Genomic DNA, 22714 nt, shown 5'->3' with positions numbered 1-22714 from the left:
AACAACAGGGGAGTGTTATGAGTATAACAACTGTTTGTTTTCTTCTCTGGATAACGCTTTGCTCGCAGCACGCATTGATACTTTAGGGGGAGTATGTTATTCTAAAGCAGCAATGCAGCAGCAAGCAAAGGCTCTAACAGCTCAGACAGCTGCTTGTGGCTGGAAAGCCAAACAGGATGTGTGTGACTGCTGCCATGGAAACAAAGGGGCAGTCCATCCTTATTGAGCACAGGATATGAGCTCAGTGTGTGTCATATGACCTGTACAGGATGTACATGGGTGGAGTTTGGAGTTTCTCTCTGTTTTGTTGAAGAGAGCAGACATCTTTAACTGTATGACTGCTATAGACAGGAATAAAGAATGTAGTTACATTTCTGTCTGTGTCTGATTCCCCTCCCTGGGGATATGCAGGGAGGAGGAGAAGGAGGAGAAGCAGTTGGTGTGTTTTTCTCACAGCCTGAGGAAAATCGCCGGAACGGACCCCGTGTTGTTTTTCCTGCCGGGAGTCGCCGGAGGGAGGTCAAAGGAATTCAGCCGGTGCCTGCAGATAGGCACATACCTCTGACCGAGCATGAATATCTAACAGCCTGGACTGCCCTTCTAATGCCTGGGTGCCGGACACTGGATTTAGCATGTTAAAATCAACCAAGTCTGGATTTCTGTGTTCAGGAGATCACCTGGGGTGGACTATTAAGGAGAATGACCAGCAATTAGGAATCTCACCAGGGAGATGGACCTTTCCTTCAGCTCAGAGTTAGATTAGGTCAGAGTTTCAGAGATAGTTTAGGACTGGGTTTCTGCAGAAAGGTTCCCGTCTGTAAAAGTCAGCAAGTTGGAGAAAAGCTCGGACGTTTTGGAGCCTGTTTTGAATCCTGGGCTGCGGCGATGGGAAAAGCAAGACTATTTGGGGGTGTCAATGATGTGAACCCCTCCATCAGGTTGTATATATACATAACTATGGATATGGATATATGTATATCATAAAGACTCCACAGTCTCTGCTGTGCCTTGTGATAAGACTTTTAAGGTCTTAAATATATAATAAATGTTCATAAATGTACCAAGCAAACACGTACATAAATATATAACCCACATGTCTGAAGCAGCACTCGAAAACAGCCATGAAGCCATTTTGACTCCCAAACTGACCAAATGTTTTCTCTGCAAAGTCAAAGGAAAATGGAAAAGACTCCCCATTGTCTTTTCCTTCACAAATCCTGTCTTAAGGGTATGCCTGTGTATGAATAGGGTGAGCCTGTGAGCTGGCTCAGGAACTAAGTATTTGTCATTACAAAAGACTGGCCAGGCTCCCTAGGGTATCCAATCGAGTAAGCATTAACAGGTGACCTGCCAGACAGCAGGTAAACAACGCACTCAGATTTCTGTTGTAGACCACCCCTTTCTGTGATGTAGGTATGATGTATCTGGGGGTGGTTTTGAGCTACACCCCTTCTGTGATGTATGTATGCTGTTTCTGGGGGTGGTCTTGGACTCCTGGGTGGGCAATTTAAAATGTCTATATAAGGGCAGGCACACCTGGGTTCTGGGTCCTCCTCCTCCTTTCCTGCGTGTGAGGGGAGCACCCTCTTGCAACAGATCAATAAAGATCAGGCTTATGAGCTGCTTTCTTCTCAATATTCTCTGGTTGGCCTCTGTTATTTTCTCCAACCGATGGAGAACCTACAAAGGACTCTAGAAGGGCTCTTGTGTCCCCCATAAGGGAATAAGAGCAGACTTTTTTGTTTACAACAGCCTACCATATTTTTCGCTCTATAAGACGCACCAGACCACAAGGCGCACCTAGTTTTTGGAGGAGGAAAACAAGAAAAAAAAAATTCTGAATCTCAGAAGCCAGAACAGCAAGAGGGATCGCTGCGCAGTGAAAGCAGCAATCCCTCTTGCTGTTCTGGCTTCTGGGATAGCTGCGCAGCCTGCATTCGCTCCATAAGACGCACACAAATTTCCCCTTACTTTTTAGGAGGGAAAAAGTGAGTCTTATAGAGCAAAAAATACGGTAATTTCCGAAAGAAAACACAGACTCCAGTTAAGCGCCTGGAACCTCGGGTGGCGTGCAACAATATCTGCCGCTCCGTTCTCTCGATGGCTATGCGCTCCCCACCCCCCTTTTCCACAGAGGCTCAAACACTCACCAGCTGATTGGAGACGTCTCCGTGGTCCTTCCTGGTCATGCCTTCCCCGATGGCCGACTTCATCAGACGGGAGAGGGACGGGAGGACATTGATGGGAGGGTAGATCTGTGGCAAGAGAAAACAGGCGGGCATCTCTGGTTTTCGGAAATACACTCTGTGTGTGTGTGTGTGTGTTTAGCCTAAAGGCCCACCCATTTCTTGGCTTAAGGTAGATTCCAGGACCCCCTGTGCCTCCTTGAATTCCTCCTTGCCTGTGCAGCGTACTTCTCCAGCTCTTCTTCCCCACACATTCTCCTCCTTAAATCTGGAAATTCTCTATTTATTTGCATTTATGCCCCACCTTTGCTGCAAGGGGTTCAAATTGGTGTACGTGGCCCTCCTCCTGATTAATCCCCACCAGGGCCGTCTTACCCATAAGTGCTAGGGGTGCAGGGCACCCGGGCACCAGGCTCTCAGGGGCTCCAGGCTGAGAGTCTAGGGCCCGAAAGTTGAGTCCGGGGACGAGCCTGGCTGTCGGTCAGAGTGCCACAGCGGGTTCTTCTGCTGCAGGCGGCTCTGCGCCGCGAGTTCGGGGGATGACTGAGCCAGCAAGATGCTGAGGTGGCTGGCCGGCTTTGCCCTCCTGCGTGCCTGGGACTGGGCAACCTGGGGGGGGGGCACCAGGCGGATCTTTGCACCCCGGCGCCACATATACTTAAGACAGCCCTGATCTCCATCACAACCCTGTGAGAGAGGCCAACTTTGCTGCCACGTACACCTGGACAACACCATTACTGGCCCCAACAACATCAAACATACCATCTCAGGACTATTTAATTGCTTATCTTCTAACATTGTGTATGCCATCAAATGCCAACAATGCCCTTCAGCTCTCTATATTGGACAAACAGGCCAAACCCTATGCCAAAGGATAGGTAAAGGTAAAGGGACCCCTGACCATTAGGTCCAGTCGTGACTGACTCTGGGGTTGCGGCGCTCATCTCGCTTTATTGGCCAAGGGAGCCGGCGTACAGCTTCCGGGTCATGTGGCCAGCAGGACTAAGCCGCTTCTGGCGAACCAGAGCAGCGCACGGAAACGCCGTTTACCTTCCCGCTAGAGCGGTGCCTGTTTATCTACTTGCACTTTGAGGTGCTTTCGAACTGCTAGGTTGGCAGGAGCTGGGACCGAGCAACGGGAGCTCACCCCGTCGCGGGGATTCAAACCGCCGACCTTCTGATCGGCAAGTCCTAGGCTCTGTGGTTTAACCCACAGCGCCACCCGTGTCCCACGGCAAAGGATAAATGGACATAAATCTCACATCAGGAATCACAAGACGGAGAAACCAGTAGGAAAACACTTCAATTTCCCAGGACATTCAATACAAGTTCTCAAAGCAGCTGTCTTATTACAAAAGAATTTCAGAAATAGATTGGAAAGAGAAGTTGCTGAATTGCAACTTATTACCAAACTTAAAACCATGGAGAGACCTGGTCTGAATAGAGATAATGGATTCTTATCTCATTAAACATGATAAAGCGATTTTTAGCCATCTCACCCCTTGCTTTTCCCTGTAAGACCAATTGTAGTTAACAGTCGTCAACAGGTTTACCACACCTATCAACCAACCACCCATCTCCCACCACCCTTCTGAGTAATACCCCTCCCCACCCTCTCACTATATATAAGGGTCTGGTGACTTCTGTTTCAGTGTATCTGAAGAAGTGTGCATGCACACGAAAGCTCATACCAAGAACAAACTTAGTTGGTCTCTAAGGTGCTTTTTATTTTGTTCCTGTGAGGTAGGTTAGGCTGAGGGGCAGCAACCAGCCCGAAGTCACACCCGGTGACCTTTCCTGGCTGACTGTGGATTTGAATCCAGATCCTAGTCTGACACCATGGGCTTAGCTAGGGTTTTTGTTAGGGGAGGGGGCAAAACCTCACTGTAACACCACTGGCTCGCAGGGAATCTTGCCGACAATCAATGTAACTCTCTTGTTCGGAATTTATGGAAGGAAGCAGTAATTCCGATAAAAGAGGAAAGGCCGATGAAATTGTGGGAATATGTTGAACTGGCTGTGTAACAAGCAGAGTTCGAGACCAAGAGAAGGAGATTTTTAAGAAAGAACGGGAAGTGGAATACATGAATAATTCCTGTAAACATCATAAAACGCTAGGAGGACTAGAATAACCAGAGCAGAGAAAGTTTAAGAAAATGAAACAAGGTGAAAATAAAATTGTAAAGGAGCATTTTGCATATGCAGTTGAACAGGGGAAATATTAACGAAACACAGAAAGTGTGGAAGGGAAGTCGTGGATAGTGAGATGATTTCAGTAACCATGTATTTGTTGTAAAATGGAAAAGTAAAAATGATTTTTTAATATATATTTTTAAGAAACAGAATTTAAGAGGACAGGGGTTTTCTGGATTCAGGGAGGAGACAGCGTGGGAAAGCAGGAGATGAACAACGCATGGGCTGAGGGTTCAAAATCCACAAAGGGTCCCAAATCCACATTAAACCGAGGTGTGGAAGAGCCCTTAGCTGAAACAGCAGGAGAAAAAGTTCTTTAGGAAGACATTATTTATTATTATTATTATTATTATTATTATTATTATTATTATTATTAACTGAAAATTTATACTGCCCTATACCTGGAGGTCTCAGAGCAGCTCCCAGAAACTCGCAGGGAGTTTCCTAGAGTGGCTGGGGAGACCCAGCCAGATGGGCGGGGTATAAATAATAAATTATTATTATTATTATTATTATTATTATTATTATTATTATTGACTCCTTAGCAGGGGAAGCAATGCCCTATGTTCAGTATGTTCACTTCAAAGGAAAGGACTTACTTTATAGCCACATTTATCCACATACTCAAGAAAAAGACTTGGAAGGCTTGAGAAAAAATTGTAGTCCTGAAAAGCCTTAATATCCTTGTATTGTCTACCCAATCCAACCGCCCATCCTTGAAGATTACCTGAAGGCTTATAGGACTGAGAGGCCAAGTTACATTGCCCACTCACCTATCCAGTCTTCTACCACACTGAGCCCCTCAGCAAGAAGTAAAGGTAAAGGTAAAGGGACCCCTGACCATTAGGTCCAGTCGTGACCGACTCTGGGATTGCAGTGCTCATCTCGCTTTACTGGCTGAGGGAGCCGGCGTACAGCTTCCGGGTCATGTGGCCAGCATGACTAAGCCGCTTCTGGCGAACCAGAGCAGCGCACGGAAACGCCGTTTACCTTCCCGCCAGAGCGGTACCTATTTATCTACTTGCACTTTGACGTGCTTTCGAACTGATAGGTTGGCAGGAGCAGGGACTGAGCAACGGGAGCTCACCCCGTCGCGGGGATTTGAACCGCCGACCTTCTGATCGGCAAGTCCTAGGCTCTGTGGTTTAACCCACAGCGCCACCCGCGTCAGCAAGAAGTAGTCCAGACCAAAGTTTGAAAAGCTCAAGCCCTCACAGCAGCCCAGTTACAGTCTCACCCCTAGACTAGTCAAGTCAAGTCAATCGATTTTATTGCATTAGCCGTATGGCCATAGCATAATATACATAGAAATAACAACATAAAATGGGGGTGGGAAGGTAAAAGTGGATGTCGTCCTGGGCGAATACTTTGAAAAAAATGGGGATAACAAAAGTAACAGGGGATTTAGAACATCGAGAGACAGAGAATACAAAAACAGGTTCAATTGTGCGGCGTATCGACTACATCTGTGGTATTAAAGAAGAAGTTGGTGCCGCTTTCCTCTTCATCACACTAAGCAGGAAGTTAGCTGTCATCTCAGTAATCCAACAATTAGAACTAGTCAAGAGCACAGAGAACCTTCTCCTTCTCCTTACTTGAATGGACTCTATAACTCAGAAGGATTAGGGGCATATTCTGGGTCTGCACCTTCAAGCCACCTCCCACACCTTTCCCTACCACAGATTTTTGTTACCACCATATGGCATGAGCATCAACAATGTCAACCTCTTTCCAAGGATGTGTCCTTTCTACAGCAGCCGACTCAGTGGAGGAAGCATCCCCAATATGTCCACTTCCTTTTCCTTTGCAAGGATGGAACCGCAGGCAGAGATGAGGATCAAAGGGGAGAGGGAAGCCCCAGGTAAACCTACCTGTCTATTGTGGAGCTGCCTGTCCACATAAATCTGCCCTTCGGTGATGAATCCGGTCAAGTCAGGAATGGGGTGAGTGATATCTGTAAGGGGGGGGGGAAGCAGGTAGATTAGCCGCTGGCCCTGCTAACATTGCAAATGAATTCTCCATTCCCTGGGCTAATCTGGTTTCTCACTAGGGGTCCCTTCAGGCATGTGTGATGCTGTTTTTTTGCAAGTGCAACCGATGCAACATAAAACATGCAACATGGAACTGATGCAGCAGCAGCGCATAGGCATTGGGTTTTGCCCTGAAGCATCCACACACCCTTCTGCTTTGTCAGTTCTGCAAGGCTCCTCCAGGGATCACTGCATGATTGCCATCTGGAGGGGCACTGAGAATCACAGAATAGCAGAGTTTGAAGGGAACCCCGAGGGTCATCTAGTCCAACCCCCTGCTGTGCAGGAATCTCAGCTAAAGCATACAGGACAGATGGCCGTCCAACCTCTGCTTAGAAACCTCCAAGGAAGGAGAGACCTTATGAGTGTGGGATGTGTAACACAAGAGCTGTCAAGTACAACATTCCTAGAGTGAACATGTTTACACATGGGGAGGAATGTTTGTCCAGCCAGCAGGTAAACCTCCTGTTTCCTTCTGGGCTGGGACAAACTTCCTCTGCATGTGACTAGAGGTGGGCGTGGCCTCACCTGTGCAGGTAACAAAAGCATAGGACTGGCCGCCATCTCGCTCTCTTTTTGACTACATGCGTCGAAGAAGCAACATCTTCTTAGCCAAAGATGCTCTCTTGGCCTCCAGCCAAGAGAGGACAAAGGGACTGTCTCCTTATGAGATCGTTTCCAGGTATATGTTACTTTTCTAAGCTAAGTCTGCCTTCTGGGATCCGATTGTGAACAGAATGTGAGTAAACTCTTTTTATACTTTTATAGAAGACTGTGTCGTGTCTTATCTTTTATGAGGGAATAAGGGGGAAATACCAGAACAGTTATTATAGAGGCTTTAGCGAGCCTGAGCAAACACATCTGCTGTGAGCTTAAAAAGGGGGAATGTTACTCTGCTAAATTGTGAACTTGTTAACACAAGTTGGAAAGGCTACAATCAAACAATATATCCTTTCCTCCATCCCTGAACATGCCCACAATGAGGGCGTCTGTTCCAGTTTCAAACGGCTCTGACAGTTTTACTTGTGCGTTCTGGCACAACCAAAGCAGAACAAAGAAACATGGCATTTGTGGTAGAAAAAGGTATGGGATCTTCGTATGGGATTCGTGTATTGCAGGGGGTTGGACTAGATGACCCCTGGGGAACCCCTCCCAATTCTATGATTTTATGAAACCACCATGAATGCACAATTAAAAAAAGACACCTGGAGGGTCTCTATGCCATTCTCCCCTTCCCAGTGCCCCCAAAATAAATCCCCATCCTGCATATCCACCTGAATTAGGAAACTTCCCCACCACTGACAGGTCCAAGGAGAGCTCTGTATTCCTCAAGGATACCTGAGCCTTAACTTACTTCTCTTTGCAAATACTTACCTCATATCTTAAGACTCTTAACATCATCCCTAACATTCAGAAACACCTCCCCCCCCTGCTATATTTTACAAGGGTGTGTGTGACTTTTAGAAACACTCATCTCTATCTTATCCTCCCACATCTTCCCCATTATTTCAAATGCCCCTCCCTGTCTCGCTTCTTCCCCTGCAGAAATAAATACCTACAGATTTCATCCTAAGGTACGTTTCAACCCCGATGATGGCTGATTTCACCAAAGGAACTGAGAGGACGTGCAGAAGACCGCATCAGGAACTAAAATTTGCTTTTTATCGCTTGCTTCTCCTTCATCCCTCCTCAAATTGAAACAGTTCCCTTTCCTTTAAAAAGTTAAGGCAGCCGCTGAGCTGCAGCCAGGGAGGTGGTCTAAACTTGAATGGGCTGAGACAGTTGAAGTGTTTGGCGAGGCTGTGGTTTCTCAGCCAGCAGTACCTTGAACTGGGAAGTTTGTTTGCAGGAGGCTTTCAAGCAACGCTCCACAATCCAACCGACCCCACTGGACCACTTGAAAAATGCTGAGGGTCTCGGCAAACCACCAAATGATTTTTCACCCTGTAGTGGCAACTGTAATCAACTGTGCTGCACGGTTTTAATCCTGTTTCTGCTGCTTCTTGTGTCCCTTACATCACATTTCATCCTACTGCAATTTGCATCCCACAGACTTCAGGTTGCAATGCAATAAAATTCCATGCAAGGAATACAGGAAGCAATGCGGAAAGCCTTTGAGAATCAGCGTCGACTTTTGATGCAGAGATGTCATGGGCCACCTCCTGAGCGAAGATCACAGAAAACTTTCTAAAAGTTTAAACAACAATAGGCTAAAAACGGATTTAAACTTGTACCAGCTTTCTAAGCATCTAACCCCCCCCAAGCTTTTTGTTGTTGTTGTTTAGTTGTTTAGTCGTGTCCGACTCTTCGTGACCCCCTGGAGACCAGAGCATGCCAGGCCCTCCTGTCTTCCACTGCCTCCCGCAGTTTGGTCAAACTCATGCTGGTAGCTTTGAGAACACTGTCCCACCATCTTGTCCTCTGTCGTCCCCTTCTCCTTCTGCCCTCCACCTTTCCCAACATCAGGGTCTTTTCCAGGGAGTCTTCTCTTCTCATGAGGTGGCCAAAGTCTTGGAGCCTCAGCTTCAGGATCTGTCCTTCCAGTGAGCACTCAGGGCTGATTTCCTTCAGAATGGAGAGGTTTGATCTTCTTGCAGTCCATGGGACTCTCCAGAGTCTCCTCCAGCACCAGAATTCAAAAGCATCAAAAAAAAGCACCAAAAAAGCTTTTAGCAGGCGCCAAAAAGAGTACAGCAAAGACGTCTGCCTAATGTCAATTGGCAGGGAGTTCCAAAGTGCAGGTGCTGCCACACTAAAAGGTTGATTTCTTACCAACGTGGAGCAGGTGTTACGTGGCACCTGTAACATTTCCAGTTCTGCCGATCGAAGCAGACCAGCGAGTATATAAGGGATTGGGCAATCTTGCAGATTAACTGATCTCAAGTTGGAGTGTATGTGGGATGTGAAACACAGAGCAGTCAAGTACAACATTCCTAGAGTGGACATAAAAGGGGGTGTCTGGACCAGCCAGTCAGAACTTCCTGTTTCCTCCTGGGCTGGGACAGACTTCCTCTGCATGTGACCAGAGGTGGGCATGACTTTACCTGTGCAGGTAACAAAATACCTCAGTGGAGGCAGCCATATCTCTTTCTAACTTCATTCCTTGAAGAAGCAACATCTCCTTAGCCTGAGATGCTCTCTTGGCTTCCAGCTTCCAGCCAAGAGAGGACAAAGGGATTATCTCCTTATGGGATAGATTCAAGGTGTATATATTTTGTAACCCCCATTGTTCTGTCCGGACACTGAGGTCCAGTGCCGAGGGCCTTCTGGCTGTTCCCTCGCTGCAAGAAGCCAAGTTACAGTGGTACCTCGCAAGACGAATGCCTTGCAAGATGAAAAACGCGCAAGACTAAAGAGTTTTCCGTTTTTTGAGTTGTTCCGCAAGACGAATTTCGCTATGGGCTTGCTTCGCAAGACGAAATGTCTTGCGAGTTCTTGCGAGTTTGTTTCCTTTTTCTTAAAGCCGCTAAGCCGTTAATAGCCGCTAAGCCGCTAATAGCCGTGCTTCGCAAGACGAAAAAACCGCAAGACGAAGAGACTCACGGAACGGATTAATTTCGTCTTGCGAGGCACCACTGTACATGGAACCAGGCAGAGGGCCTTCTCGGTAGTGGTGCCCGGCCTGTGGAACACCCTCCCACCAGATGTCAAAGAGAAGAACAACTACCAGACTTTTGGAAGACATCTGAAGGCATCTGTTTAGGGAAGCTTTTAATGTTTAACAGACCACTGTATTTTAATACTTTGTTGGAGGCCGCCCAGGGTGGCTGGGGAATAAATAATAAATTATTAATATTAATATTATAACTTAAGTCTGCCTTCTGGGATCCATTTGTGAACAGAATGTGAGTAAGCTATTTCATATACTTTTATACAAGACTGTGTTGTGTCTATCTTTTTATGAGGGAATAAAGGGGAATTACCATGGAAACTTATTTTAGAGGCTTACACAAGCCTGGTAAAGATGTTATCCGCTGTACAAGTTTAAAAAGGGGGATGTTACTCTGCTAAATTGTAGAACTTGTTAACACAAGTTGGGAAGGATATAATTAAGCAATATATCCTCTCCTACCTCCTTGAACATTCCCACAGTGTGTGTGTGCTTTTTTTGGGGGGGGGCATAGACTCCCAGTAAAATTTGCCTTCCTCCCTTCCCCCTTGTCAGCCACTCCTCACTCCCAGCTGCTGTTGCTGCCGGACATTTCCCCCAAGCCACTTTCCCCATAGACGTCAGCGGCCCAGGCTTTCCCTGAGCCTTTTCCCGGTGCCCCCCCCCCGCTCACCATCGTTGGGCATGGTCAGGATGGGGATCTGAGTGATGGAGCCGTTCCTGCCCTCCACGCGCCCGGCTCTCTCGTAGATGGTTGCCAGGTCAGTATACATGTACCCTGGGAAGCCTCTGCGCCCGGGGACTTCCTCCCTGGCAGCCGAGACCTGGTGGGGAAAAAGGGGTGAATTATGGGGCACAGAGAGGGGGTCCATTCCCTGCCATGTTAGGCACCCCAGCCCACACCCTCTCTGAGCCGCGGGGTGCCCCTCTGACCTCGCGCAGGGCCTCAGCGTAGGAGCTCATGTCCGTCAAGATCACGAGGACGTGCTTCTCGCACTGGTAGGCGAGGAACTCGGCCGTGGTCAGGGCCAGGCGTGGGGTGATGATGCGCTCAATCCTGTGGGAAGGAGGGAGGTGTCAGCACGGGGGTCTGGAGTGCTGAGCCTTGCAAGCCGAGCATCCAGTCTTGCCCAAGTCTTCTCCTTACTACATACCCCCCAACAGTTCTCTGATGAAAATAGGACATCCCAACATTTCTCCAATGAAAATAAGGGTGTCCTATTCCATACCCTGAAGGGACGCGGGTGGTGCTGTGGGTTAAACCACAGAGCCTAGGACTTGCTGATCAGAAGGTTAAAGATGTTCTATTCCATACCCTCCTACCTTTCTCCAATGAAAATAAAGATGTTCTATTCCATACCCTCCTACATTTATCCAATGAAAATAAGGATGTTCTATTCCATACCCTCCTACATTTATCCAATGAAAATAGGGCCACCCTAAGGGAAAGCGGGACATTTTGGGATCAGATCAGAAACCAGGACCGCTTCTGTAAATCTGACTGTTCCTGGAAAACAGGGACACTAGAAGGGTCTTCATTGCAGGGCTCTGTAGCCATTATCTGCACACACCACTACAATAAGGTGTGGGTTTTTGCATGCAAAAATTACTCCTTGCTTGACATATCCCATGTCGCAAAAGCCCACGAGGCCCCTGTGTGCTGATGCATAGATGGGCGGAGAAGTGGTATCAGCTGATGCACAGGTGCTGCTTGCAGGTGGGAGAAGCACACCTGCGCTCTGGGAAGAGGCTCCTTCATTCCCACAAGCTGCTGGTTGGGTTGTCTTCCACTGAACTCACAGAAACCCCCAGGCTGGACCGTGATTTAATCAGGGGTGCTGCCAGGCTGTTCTGATTTGTGTATTTATTTCATTAAGTTTATACAATAATAATAATAATAATAATAATAATAATAATAATTTATTATTTGTACCCCGCCCATCTGGCTGGGTTTCCCCAGCCACTCTGGGCGGCTTCCATAAAAACCAAAAATACACTAAAATATCACAGATTAAAAACTTCCCTGAACAGGGCTGCCTTAAGATGTCTTCTGAATGTCAGGTAGTTATTTATCGCTTTGACATCTGGTGGGAGGGCGTTCCACAGGGCGGGCGCCACTACCGAGAAGGCCCTCTGCCTGGTTCCCTGTAACTTGGCTTCTCGCAGGGAGGGAACCGCCAGAAGGTCCTCGGCGCTGGACCTCAGCGTCCGGGCAGAACGATGGGGGTGGAGACGCTCCTTCAGGTATACTGGGCCGAGGCTGTTTAGGGCTTTAAAGGTCAACACCAGCACTTTGAATTGTGCTCGGAAACGTACTGGGAGCCAATGTAGGTCTTTTAAGACCGATGTTATGTGGTCTCGGCGGCCGCCCCCAGTCACCAGTCTAGCTGCCGCATTCTGGATTAGTTGTAGTTTCCAGATCACCTTCAAAGGTAGCCCCACGTAGAGCGCATGGCAGTAGTCAAGCGGGAGATAACTAGGCTTGATTGTAAGAAAACCCCAAAGCAGTTTACAACAAACTCACGTGGGGTCGTTGGCCAGGTTCAGAAAGAGGCAGACGTTCTCCATGGAGCCGTTCTCCTCAAAGTCCGACTTGAAGAAGCGGGCAGTTTCCATGTTTACCTGCCAGCAACGGAACAGAGACTGAGTTGTAGTTTGCAGCACAAACCAGATTGGTGAAGAAACAAAATAATAAAATAAAATGAATTCCTGCCAGTAGCACTTTAGGGACCAGCGAAGTTTGTTATTGGTATGAGCTTTCGTGTGCATCCACACTTCTTCAGATACCTGCACACGAAAGCTCATACCAATAACAAACTTAGTTGGTCTCTAAGGTGCTACTGGAAGGAATTTTTATTTTTATTTTGTTTTGTTTTGACTACGGCAGACCAACCCAGCTACCTACCTGTAACCAGAGTGGTGAAGGTTTTAGTCAAAGACAGCTAGAGCCAGTTCAGGCATTTAAAGACCTATTTCAAAAACCTACAAACCAACAAATTTGTAAGGATTTCTGACTGCCCAACCAGCCAACATTCCGGAACAGCGCTGAAAATATAAATTGACATCCAAGATCAGTCAGAATAGCAGAGGACTGTGACCAAGACATTATCTGTCTTTGGATGGCAACAGCCCTTATATATATATAATTTTGTTTCCAGGTCTTAGCAAAATTACAAACCCTTTTAGCCAGTCAGCAAATGTACGCTGGGTTGGCACAAATAAGTACGGTACTTCTGTATTTAGCCAGAAAATAGGCTAGATTTGTTTTCTTCCTTTAATATTGTCAAACAGCATTTTCAAATGGAAAGTTAAATGGAGAGTTGCTCTGGTCAGTCGTTGTGAGAACAGGGTGCTGGACTAGATGGGCCAGGGGCCTGATTCAGCAGGCAAATCTTAGGTCCTTAACAGCTGTATATAGTTTTCTTCAGGCGTGAAGTGTTCTTCTTGTGGGATGTGAAACACATGAACAGTCAAGTACAACATTCCTAGAGGGAACATGTTTACACATGGGGAGGAATGTTTGTCCAGCCAGCAGGTCAACTTTCTGTTTCCTTCTGGGCTGGGACAGACTTCCTCTGTATGTGACTAGAGGTGGGCGTAGCCTCACCTGTGCAGGTAACGACAAAAGCACAGGGCAGGGCAGCCATCTCTCTCTCTGTGACTACATGCATCGAAGAAGCAACATCTGCTTAGCCAAAGATGCTCTTTTGGCCTCCAGCCAAGAGAGGACAAAGGGACTGTCTCCTTATGAGATCGTTTCCAGGTATATGTTACTTTTCTAAGATAAGTCTGCCTTCTGGGATCCGACTGTGAACAGAATGTGAGTAAACTCTTTTTATACTTTTATAGAAGACTGTGTCGTGTCTTATCTTTTATGAGGGAATAAGGGGGAAATACCAGAACAGTTATTATAGAGGCTTTAGCGAGCCTGAGCAAACGCATCCGCTGTGAGTTTAAAAGGGGGAATGTTACTCTGCTAAATTGGGGAACTTGTTAACACAAGTTGGAAAGGCTATAATCAAACAATATATCCTCTCCTGCACCCCTGAACATTCCCACACTTCTGAGTCTTATAAAATCACATCCACAAGAGCAGTTGAGGAAAACCTCCCTCCATCAAGATGCGGCTAAATATCCTTAATAATAATAATAATAATAATAATAATAATAATAATAATAATTCCATTATGCCTCAGGTGGAGGGCAGAGCGTAGACATCACAATTAGCAGCCATCAATAGTCATCTCTTCCTCCATGAATTTGCCTTGTTCTCTTTCAGAGCCATCCAAGTTGCTGGCGATCCCTGCATCCGGTGGCAGCGAGTTCCATAGTTTAAACTATGCGCTGCGGGAGGAAGGACTTTCTTTTATCCCACCTGCCAATAAAGATGACCTGGGGACCAGCGTCAAAGGTGGGCTGCCGAAAGGAAGTTCTTGCAGGGACGTGGCTGTCCACTAGGGGGGAGCAAGATGCTGCCAATTAGCTGACCTGGCTGCCTGCGCGATGCTCAAAGCCTGAGGATGCAGCAAGGAAGCTTGTCTTTTCCCAGAGGGAGGCCTCTTGCGCCACCAGCCCTGCCGCCTCCGCTGAGCATCCCTCCAGGAAGGTTCCTACATCACTGGCTAGAGCATGATATTTGACATTGTCTCCGCTTATGGCTTTGATCTATAGGCTACCACTAAAACGAGACTGCATTTTAAGCTGCATTTTAAACTGTATTCTAACTTATATTTTAACCAACTGTTCGTTTTGTTTTTAATGTTTTTACTGTATTTATATTGGGTGTTAGCCGCCCTGAGTCTTGGCCGGGGAGGGCGGGGTATAAATTATTATTATTATTATTATTATTCAAAACAAAACAAATTCCTTCCAGTAGCACCTTAAAGACCAACTAAGTCAGTTCTTGGTATGAGCTTTCGTGTGCATGCACACTTCTTCAGATACACTGAAACAGAAGTTTCCAGACCCTTCTATATAGTGAGAAGGTGGGGAGGGGTATTACTCAGAAGGGTGGTGGGAATGGGTGATTGGCAGATAGCTGTGATGAGCCTGTTGACGACTCTTAACGACTGCAATAGGTGACCTCGTCAACAGGCTCATCACAGCTATCTGCCTATCACCCATTCCCACCACCCTTCTGAGTAATACCCCTCCCCACCTTCTCACTATATAGAAGGGTCTGGAAACTTCTGTTTCAGTGTATCTGAAGAAGTGTGCATGCACACGAAAGCTCATACCAAGAACTGACTTAGTTGGTCTTTAAGGTGCTACTGGAAGGAATTTGTTTTGTTTTGACTATGGCAGACCAACACGGCTACCTATCTGTAACTGGAACTATTATTATTATTATTATTATTATTATTATTATTATTATTATTATACCAATAATGCCAAGGTTGCAGGTTTGATCCCCAGACGGGACAACTTCTTTTTCCTGCATTGCAGAGGGTTGGACTAGATGATCCTTAGGGTCTCTTCCAATGCTGTGATTCTATGATTCTATTTTTTTTATAATAATATTTATTCCAGTTTTAAAAATTACAAAAGAAAACACTAGATTAAGCAAGAAAAAACAAGACCATGAATACAGACAAGCAAAAAAAGAAAATAAAAAAACCCCAGAAAAATACAAGCAATCTATGAGATCCCAATGGCTCCTCATGTGTAAATGCAAGGAGCGCGGCCTACTCTGGGGCAACGTGAATGGGGAGAAAGCTGACCAACAGCTAAATGATGCTCAAACGGGAACAAAAACTCACCCCCATGGCGGCAAAGACGATGGCAAAGTTGTCCTCGTGGTAATCCATGACGTCTTTGGATTTCTTCACCAGCCCTGCTTGCCTGCAGATCTGGGCCGCGATCTGAGGGGAGAGGAGAAAGGAAGGCAAGGCTACCGTCTCAAGGACAGAACAGAGGTGATGGCGCACCCTCCAACATTCCTCAGATGAAAATAAGGATGTCACACACCCACACCCCTGACCTTCCTCAACTCCTCTCCCATTTCTTGCACATACCCCTCAATCAGCTGGTGAGTTTTTACCCCTCAATCAGCTGGTGAGTTTTTAACCCTCTGTCCCAGTTTCTGGGGTGTTTTGGACATAACTTTATGACCACTGCTCCACAGATAATTGTTATACACTTCCCTTCACCATATACGTTAGATGGGGTATGTACTTTTGGTTTTATTTCATATTGAATTGTCATTATAGTTCATGCGTATAGGTAAAGGTAAAGGGACCCCTGACTGTTAGGTCCAGTCGTGACTGACTCTGGGGTTGTGGCGCTCATCTCGCTTTATTGGCTGAGGGAGCCGGTGTACAGCTTCCGGGTCATGTGGCCAGCATGACTAAGCCACTTCTGGTTAACCAGAGCAGCGCACAGAAATGCCATTTACCTTCCCGCCAGAGCGGTATCTATTTATCTACTTGCACTTTGACATGCTTTTGAACTGCTAGGTAGGCAGGAGCAGGGACCGAGCAGCGGGAGCTCACCCCGTCACAGGGATTTGAACCGCCAACCTTCTGATTGGCAAGTCCTAGGCTCAGTGGTTTAGACCACAGCGCCACCCACGTCCCAGATCATGCGTATAGTTTGTAATAATTTGAGTTATTGTAAGTTACCATGTATAGGCAGGTCATTGTTTCAATAATTCATTTGCAGTTTATGAAGCATTTCTGTATCCTTCTGCTGCACTGAGGAAGAATTTTACAAAAATGTGGCTATATCCAGAATCACTGTTCACTGTTCACCACTTCGGCACCGTTGGACATCATAAGACAAAGCTTTACGGCTTGTTTTCACCAGATAAGAATCTGACCTATTGCTTCTTTCAGAGACTTGCATAGTCTACAAAGACTTTTTAGAGACATATAAGACTTATGTCTATTCGTTTCTATTTTTTCAAGAGAATCCATCGAGAGTGCACATTTTGTGACTTTCAGAGATTTATAAGATCTCTGTTTATTTGGTTTTTCATATTGTTCAATGTTCTGTATAGATTATATAAAGAGTTCATATTGATATTGCATTGTTGGACTTGGTCATTGTGTTGCCTTGGATATTACTGTGTTTTGGACAAAGACCTATGCATTCCTGCTGCAGGAGAATGAGGAGAGAGAGAACATTTTTGTGCCATCTTGAGCTCCTTGGAGGAAAAAAGTAGGCTGTGTGCCAAAAACTGTGATTCTTACATTGCAGCGGGGTTGGACCCTTTGCAGTCCTTCCCACAACTCTGCAACTCTACGAAATAAATAAATGAAGGGCTTTTGCTGGCCTCTCAACCCACCTCCCTCCATTACTCTCCTGTCAGGCAGCGGAGCGTCCAACACGCCAGGTCCTGAGTTTATCATATTCACTCTCGCCTGTCACTCCCGATTAGTCAGAGCTGAGTTTCCACCTGACTTCCTCCCTGGGTGTGTATCAAGGAAACTGGTCTGCTTATTCGTTTATCTATTGGATATATACCCCACCTTTTCCTCCATGGAGCTCAGGATGGCATCATGGTTTCCCCTCTTCCTCATTCAGTCCTCACAACAATCCTGTGAGGTAGGCTGGGCTGGGAGATACAGAGACCCAGTGAGCTGCGTGGCCAAGGATTCGAACCCTGGTCTCTCTCACGGACTACACACCTTGCCCCAGGTGTATTCACATAGAGATGAGCCTCAATGTTTCAAGTCTCAACTAGGGCCAGGGCCTTTTCAGTACTGGCCCCGACTTGGTGGAACGCTCTGTCACAAGAGACCAGGGCCCTGCGGGACTTGACATCTTTCTGCAGGGCCTGCAAGACAGAGCTGTTCCACCTGGTCTTTGGTTCGAACTCAGTCTGACCCTTACATTTCCCTCCCCTTATGGTCTTGATCTATGGGCTACTTTTAAAATGAGGCTGCATTTTAAATTGCATTTTAACCTGTATTTTAAATTGGTTCCCCCCCTTATGTTTTTACTGTAATTTTATTGGTGTTAGCTGCCCTGAGCCTGGCTCCGGCCGGGGAGGGCGGGGTATAAATAAAATTTATTATTATTATTATTATTATTAAGTCCGTCAAAGGGCACCGTGGGGCAAGGCAGGCTGGCGTGTCAGCAGAGGTCCAGATTTCCCACCAGGAAAGGGACAGGAGTGTCTGTGTGAACCAGGTCCAAGGTCCTTAAATTGATTTACAAAAAGCCCTGAGCAACTTCGGTTAATGGTGCCTCAGGGTCCGCCTGAGCCCTTGTGTCCCAGATGAGATGACCTGCGGGCTGGTTTCAAAACAAGGAGAAGCTGAACCTTGAGTGTCATGGGCCCAGTCCTGTGGAACTCTCTGCCACTGGAAATTCAGCAGGCAACTTCCGTGCCAACTTTTAATTGCCTGCTGAGATCTTGGTCCCAGAGAGCATTAATTCTCTAGCGTGTGGCTCTTCGATTTTAAAAACGAATGCGAGAATCCAGACAGAACAAATTCCGGATGGAGCAAAACGGGGTGGGGGTGGGGGTTTAGGATCCGGACCGCAGATGCATACGCTTACCTCATTGTGGGGGAGACCTGCGGCAGAGAAGATGGGGATCTTCTGACCCCTGGCAATGCTGTTCATGACATCGATGGGGGAGATCCCAGTCTGGATCATCTCTTCTGGGTAGATGCGCCCGTGCGGGTTGATGGGCTGGCCTGGAGAAAACGAGGCAGGAGGAGGGAGGGGGTCATAGAATCGTAGAGTCGAAAGGGACCCCCGGGGGTCATCTAGTCCAACCCCCGCAGTGTAGGAATCGCAGCTCAAGTGCAGCAAGCACAGCTGGTCAGACAGGGATGGGCTAGTCACTCAGCAGAGAGCAATGGTCATATCGATGCAGAGATTATAAGGCTTTGCTGCCTCGCTGATGTTGGTAAACCAGCAGTTGCCAACCTGGTGCCCTCCAGATGTTTTGAACTACATGCTGGGCTGGGGCTGATGGGAGTCTCACCAGTTCAAAGCCTGATGAAAGATGCAGCAGGAGCCACAAAACAGTCGCCATTCCTGTCTTGTTAAAAGTGGCAAACACAGATTTAAAGCTCTGTGTCCGAGAACGCCATTCTTTTTTCTGTCCCGGCGCTTTCTTTGCAAAAACCTGCTCTTTATTACTCAATCTGAGCAAATGGAAGAATTGGCGTTTGTTCTGATCAAATGCTAAAGAGTGGGTTTTCGTAGGGAAAGATTCAGGCCCCCCAAAAACTCCACAACAAAACCCCAAAAGCTCAGACACGAAGCTTTTAAGTGCAGACTTCGCTGGAAAGAGCAATGCCGAAGGTAAATGTGGAGAAGCCCTTCATCTCATCCTAATCTACCTCACAGGGGTGTTGCAGGGATTGAATAAGAGGCGGGAGAGAACCATGTAGACCATCTTGAGGTATAAATGCAAAAAATAAATAAAGGCTCCCTATACCAGGGACATGGATGGCGCTGTAGTCTAAACCACAGAGCCTAGGGCTTGTAGATCAGAAGGTCGGTGGTTTGAACCCCCGTGACGGGGTGAGCTCCCATTGCTCGGTCCCTGCTCCTGCCAACCTAGCAGTTCGAAAGCACGTCAAGTGCAAGTAGATAAATAGGTACCACTCTGGTGGGAAGGTAAACGGCGTTTCCCTGCGCTGCTCTGGTTTGCCAGAAGCGGCTTAGTCATGCTGGCCACATGACCCGGAAGCTGTATGCTGGCTCCCTCGGCCAATAAAGCGAGATGAGACCACAACCCCAGAGTCAGCCACGACTGGAGCTAACGGTCAGGGGTCCCTTTACCTTTTACCTATACCAGGGGTACTGAAACCCGCTTTCATTGCCTGAACTGGGTCCCTCCCTAAGACCCTACTGATTTTGGCAGGTTGGCAAAAAAGGAGAGGGGGGAGTAGAGGTGGGGATACCCCAGCAGCCTGATATAAAGGAAGTACCGGTAGATAAATAAATGTGGGGGAACAGAGAAAAAACCACAGGGTTTTCTCTGCCTGGAAAAATTGAGTTCCTTACTTATGACCGTGACACTATGGGAGACCTGTTTAAGAGCAGAGGGAGGCCAGGGCTTTCACCGGTTCCCTTTGACAGCGTCTTTTTCGGAATCCTTCCCCACCTGCACAGATCAGACTCAGGTCTCACCGTTAATGTCCAGGAAATCTTCTGCCATAACGGTTGGTCCTTTGTCGATGGGTTTGGCAGAACCGTTGAAGACTCGGCCTGGGGAGAGACACGGGTGTGAGAAGGAGGGCCTGGTGTGAGACACAACTGCAGGTATGCGCAGGAATCATCTTTGGACATCAATCACCCTAAGAGCACATGGAGAGGCTGCTGGATCCGCCCAATGGCCCATCTAGTCCAGCCTCCTGTTCTCACAGGGGCCAACTGGGTACCTGCGAGAAGCCTATAAGCACAAGAGCATCTCTCTCCTTCTGTGGTTTCCAATAACCAGCATTCAGAAGCAATTACTGCCTCCAGCCATAGCTGTCAATGTTTCCCTTTTTTAAAGGGAAATTCCCTTATTCCGAATAGGATTCCTCGCAAGTAAAGGGAAAAGTTGACAGCTATGCCTCCAGCTGTGGGCAGCAGAGTAGAGCCATTCCATAGCCTTATCCAACGGGCTTTGGGGAATTGCCTCTTTTTAAGGAAAGGGCTGGTGATGTGATGTTTTTGCTGCAATGATCGTCAGCTGTTGGTTAGAGGGTGGTGCTGACAAGGTTGCAGGTTTGATCCATATTCCTACATCATCCTCATCCTTCCAACTCTATGATTCTATGCTTTAATAGATATTTCATACGAACTTTCAATAGATCTTTCATATATGAGAACAGTCAACATGATTTTCTCACTGCACCAGGAGAAATGTCGAAAGCAGAGACATCCCTTGTGCATCGCCTTCATATATATATGAAGAATGGTCTATGCTACAATTCAGCCCTAAACTGAAGACCCATATTGTTAGATCCGCACTTCTGAAGCCAAGCCCATATAGCTCTGTTAACCGATCTTTTAGTTTTTCTTATAAACTTTTACGCACCCATTATCTATGCTTAATTAAATATTCTGTGTACAGTGGTACCTCAGGTTACATACGCTTTAGGTTACATACCCTTCAGGTTACAGACTCCGCTAATCCAGAAATAGTGCTTCAGGTTAAGAACTTTGCTTCAGGATGAGAACAGAAATCGTGCTCCCGCGGCGCAGCGGCAGCAGGAGGCCCCATTAGCTAAAGTGGTGCTTCAGGTTAAGAACAGTTTCAGGTTAAGAACAGACCTCCAGAATGAATTAAATACTTAACCCGAGGTACCACTGTATATGTTTAAATCTATGTTTGGTTCTTGCTCCTATTTATTTAATAATTATTCATTTAGATTCATACTGTTATGCTATTTATTTAGATGTTTGCGTATGCTGGTCTATGACCATAATAAAGTACTTGACTATCTATCTATCTATCTATCTATCTATCTATCTATCTATCTATCTATCTATCTATCATCTATCTATCTATCTCTATCTATCTATCTATCTATCTATCTATCTATCTATCTATCTATCTATATCTATCTATCATCTATCTATTATCTATCTATCTATCTATCTATCTATCTATCTATCTATCTATCTATCTATCATCTATCTATCTATCTATCTATCTATCATCTATCCATCTATCTTTAATTCTATTAATCTTAAATTGTTTTTCATGTGCTTTTTCTCCTATGTTTCTGGTTGTTTCTATTTTATCTGCAGGATGCCGTCAGTAAAGGGGAAAAGGGGGGGGGGGGAGAGACATAAATAAATAAATATAAACAGCTAAAAGAGGCTCCTGGGAGGCCAGAGGGACCTCGCTGGAACAACTCTTGGGTTGGGGCAACTGGCTAAAATGTTTTACAATGTATTAAAAGGTTCTAATTTTGATTCCTCTCTTTTGTATTTGTCAGATTGGGGTTGGTTAAATGTTTAGCTGGGGTTGGCGGTTATTATAATTTGGGTATAATTGTAAATGGTTTATTATTGTTGTTTTTGTTATTACTGGTTTCTATTGATTGATTGATTGATTGATTGGTTGGTTGGTTTGTTGCCTGTATAGGATATTCTGTTTTTTAATGTTTGATGTTTTGTTGTGTTTTTATATATGTTGTAAGCCACCCAGAGTGGCTGGGGCAACCCAGCCTGATGAACGGGATCAATAATCAATCAATCAATCAATCAATCAATCAATCAATCAGTGTGTGAGCTGATAGTCCTGTACAGGATTGTGCAGAAAGCAGCCATGTTCTACCCCACCAGCAGAGGGTGCTGACTGCGTTTCAGAAGTGCCATGGTGGGGGTGGCACATCCTGGGCAGGCTTGTGCTTTTGCTGCACCTAATCCTCAGGTGCTGGAGGAGACTCTGGAGAGTCCCATGGACTGCAAGAAGATCCAACCTCTCCATTCTGAAGTAAATCAGCCCTGAGTGCTCACTGGAAGGACGGATCCTGAAGCTGAGGCTCCAAGACTTTGGCCACCTCATGAGAAGAGAAGACTCCCTGGAAAAGACCCTGATGTTGGGAAAGATGGAGGGCGCAAGGAGAAGGGGACGACAGAGGACGAGATGCTTGGACAGTGTTCTCGAAGGTACCAGCATGAGTTTGACCAAACTGCGGGAGGCAGTGGAAGACAGGAGTGCCTGGCGTGCTCTGGTCCAGGGGGTCACGAAGAGGCGGACACGACTAAATGACTCAACAACAACAAACCTC

The 22714-nt window shown here is 46.5% G+C and overlaps 1 protein-coding gene across 1 annotated transcript in view; it reads right to left on the bottom strand.

Annotated features, from left to right (window-relative positions):
- The window catches only part of ATP6V1B1 (ATPase H+ transporting V1 subunit B1), a 72929-nt gene that overhangs the window by 6144 nt on the left and 44071 nt on the right, over nucleotides 1-22714 (bottom strand). Inside the window, exons 5-12 of the mRNA XM_081876992.1 lie at nucleotides 20115-20192; nucleotides 18525-18664; nucleotides 15779-15880; nucleotides 12544-12641; nucleotides 10953-11076; nucleotides 10693-10843; nucleotides 6251-6333; nucleotides 2151-2255 (exon numbers count right to left, since the gene is read on the bottom strand). Coding sequence (XP_081733118.1) covers nucleotides 2151-2255; nucleotides 6251-6333; nucleotides 10693-10843; nucleotides 10953-11076; nucleotides 12544-12641; nucleotides 15779-15880; nucleotides 18525-18664; nucleotides 20115-20192 — 881 coding nt within the window. The remainder of the gene's footprint in view (nucleotides 1-2150; nucleotides 2256-6250; nucleotides 6334-10692; nucleotides 10844-10952; nucleotides 11077-12543; nucleotides 12642-15778; nucleotides 15881-18524; nucleotides 18665-20114; nucleotides 20193-22714) is intronic.

Source organism: Podarcis erhardii (assembly GCF_964252035.2).
Source record: "Podarcis erhardii genome assembly, chromosome: 9".
NCBI classification, from domain to species: Eukaryota; Metazoa; Chordata; class Lepidosauria; order Squamata; family Lacertidae; genus Podarcis; species Podarcis erhardii.
The sequence above is the reverse complement of the archived record's forward strand: the minus strand, read 5'-3'. Positions and strand labels throughout refer to the sequence as shown.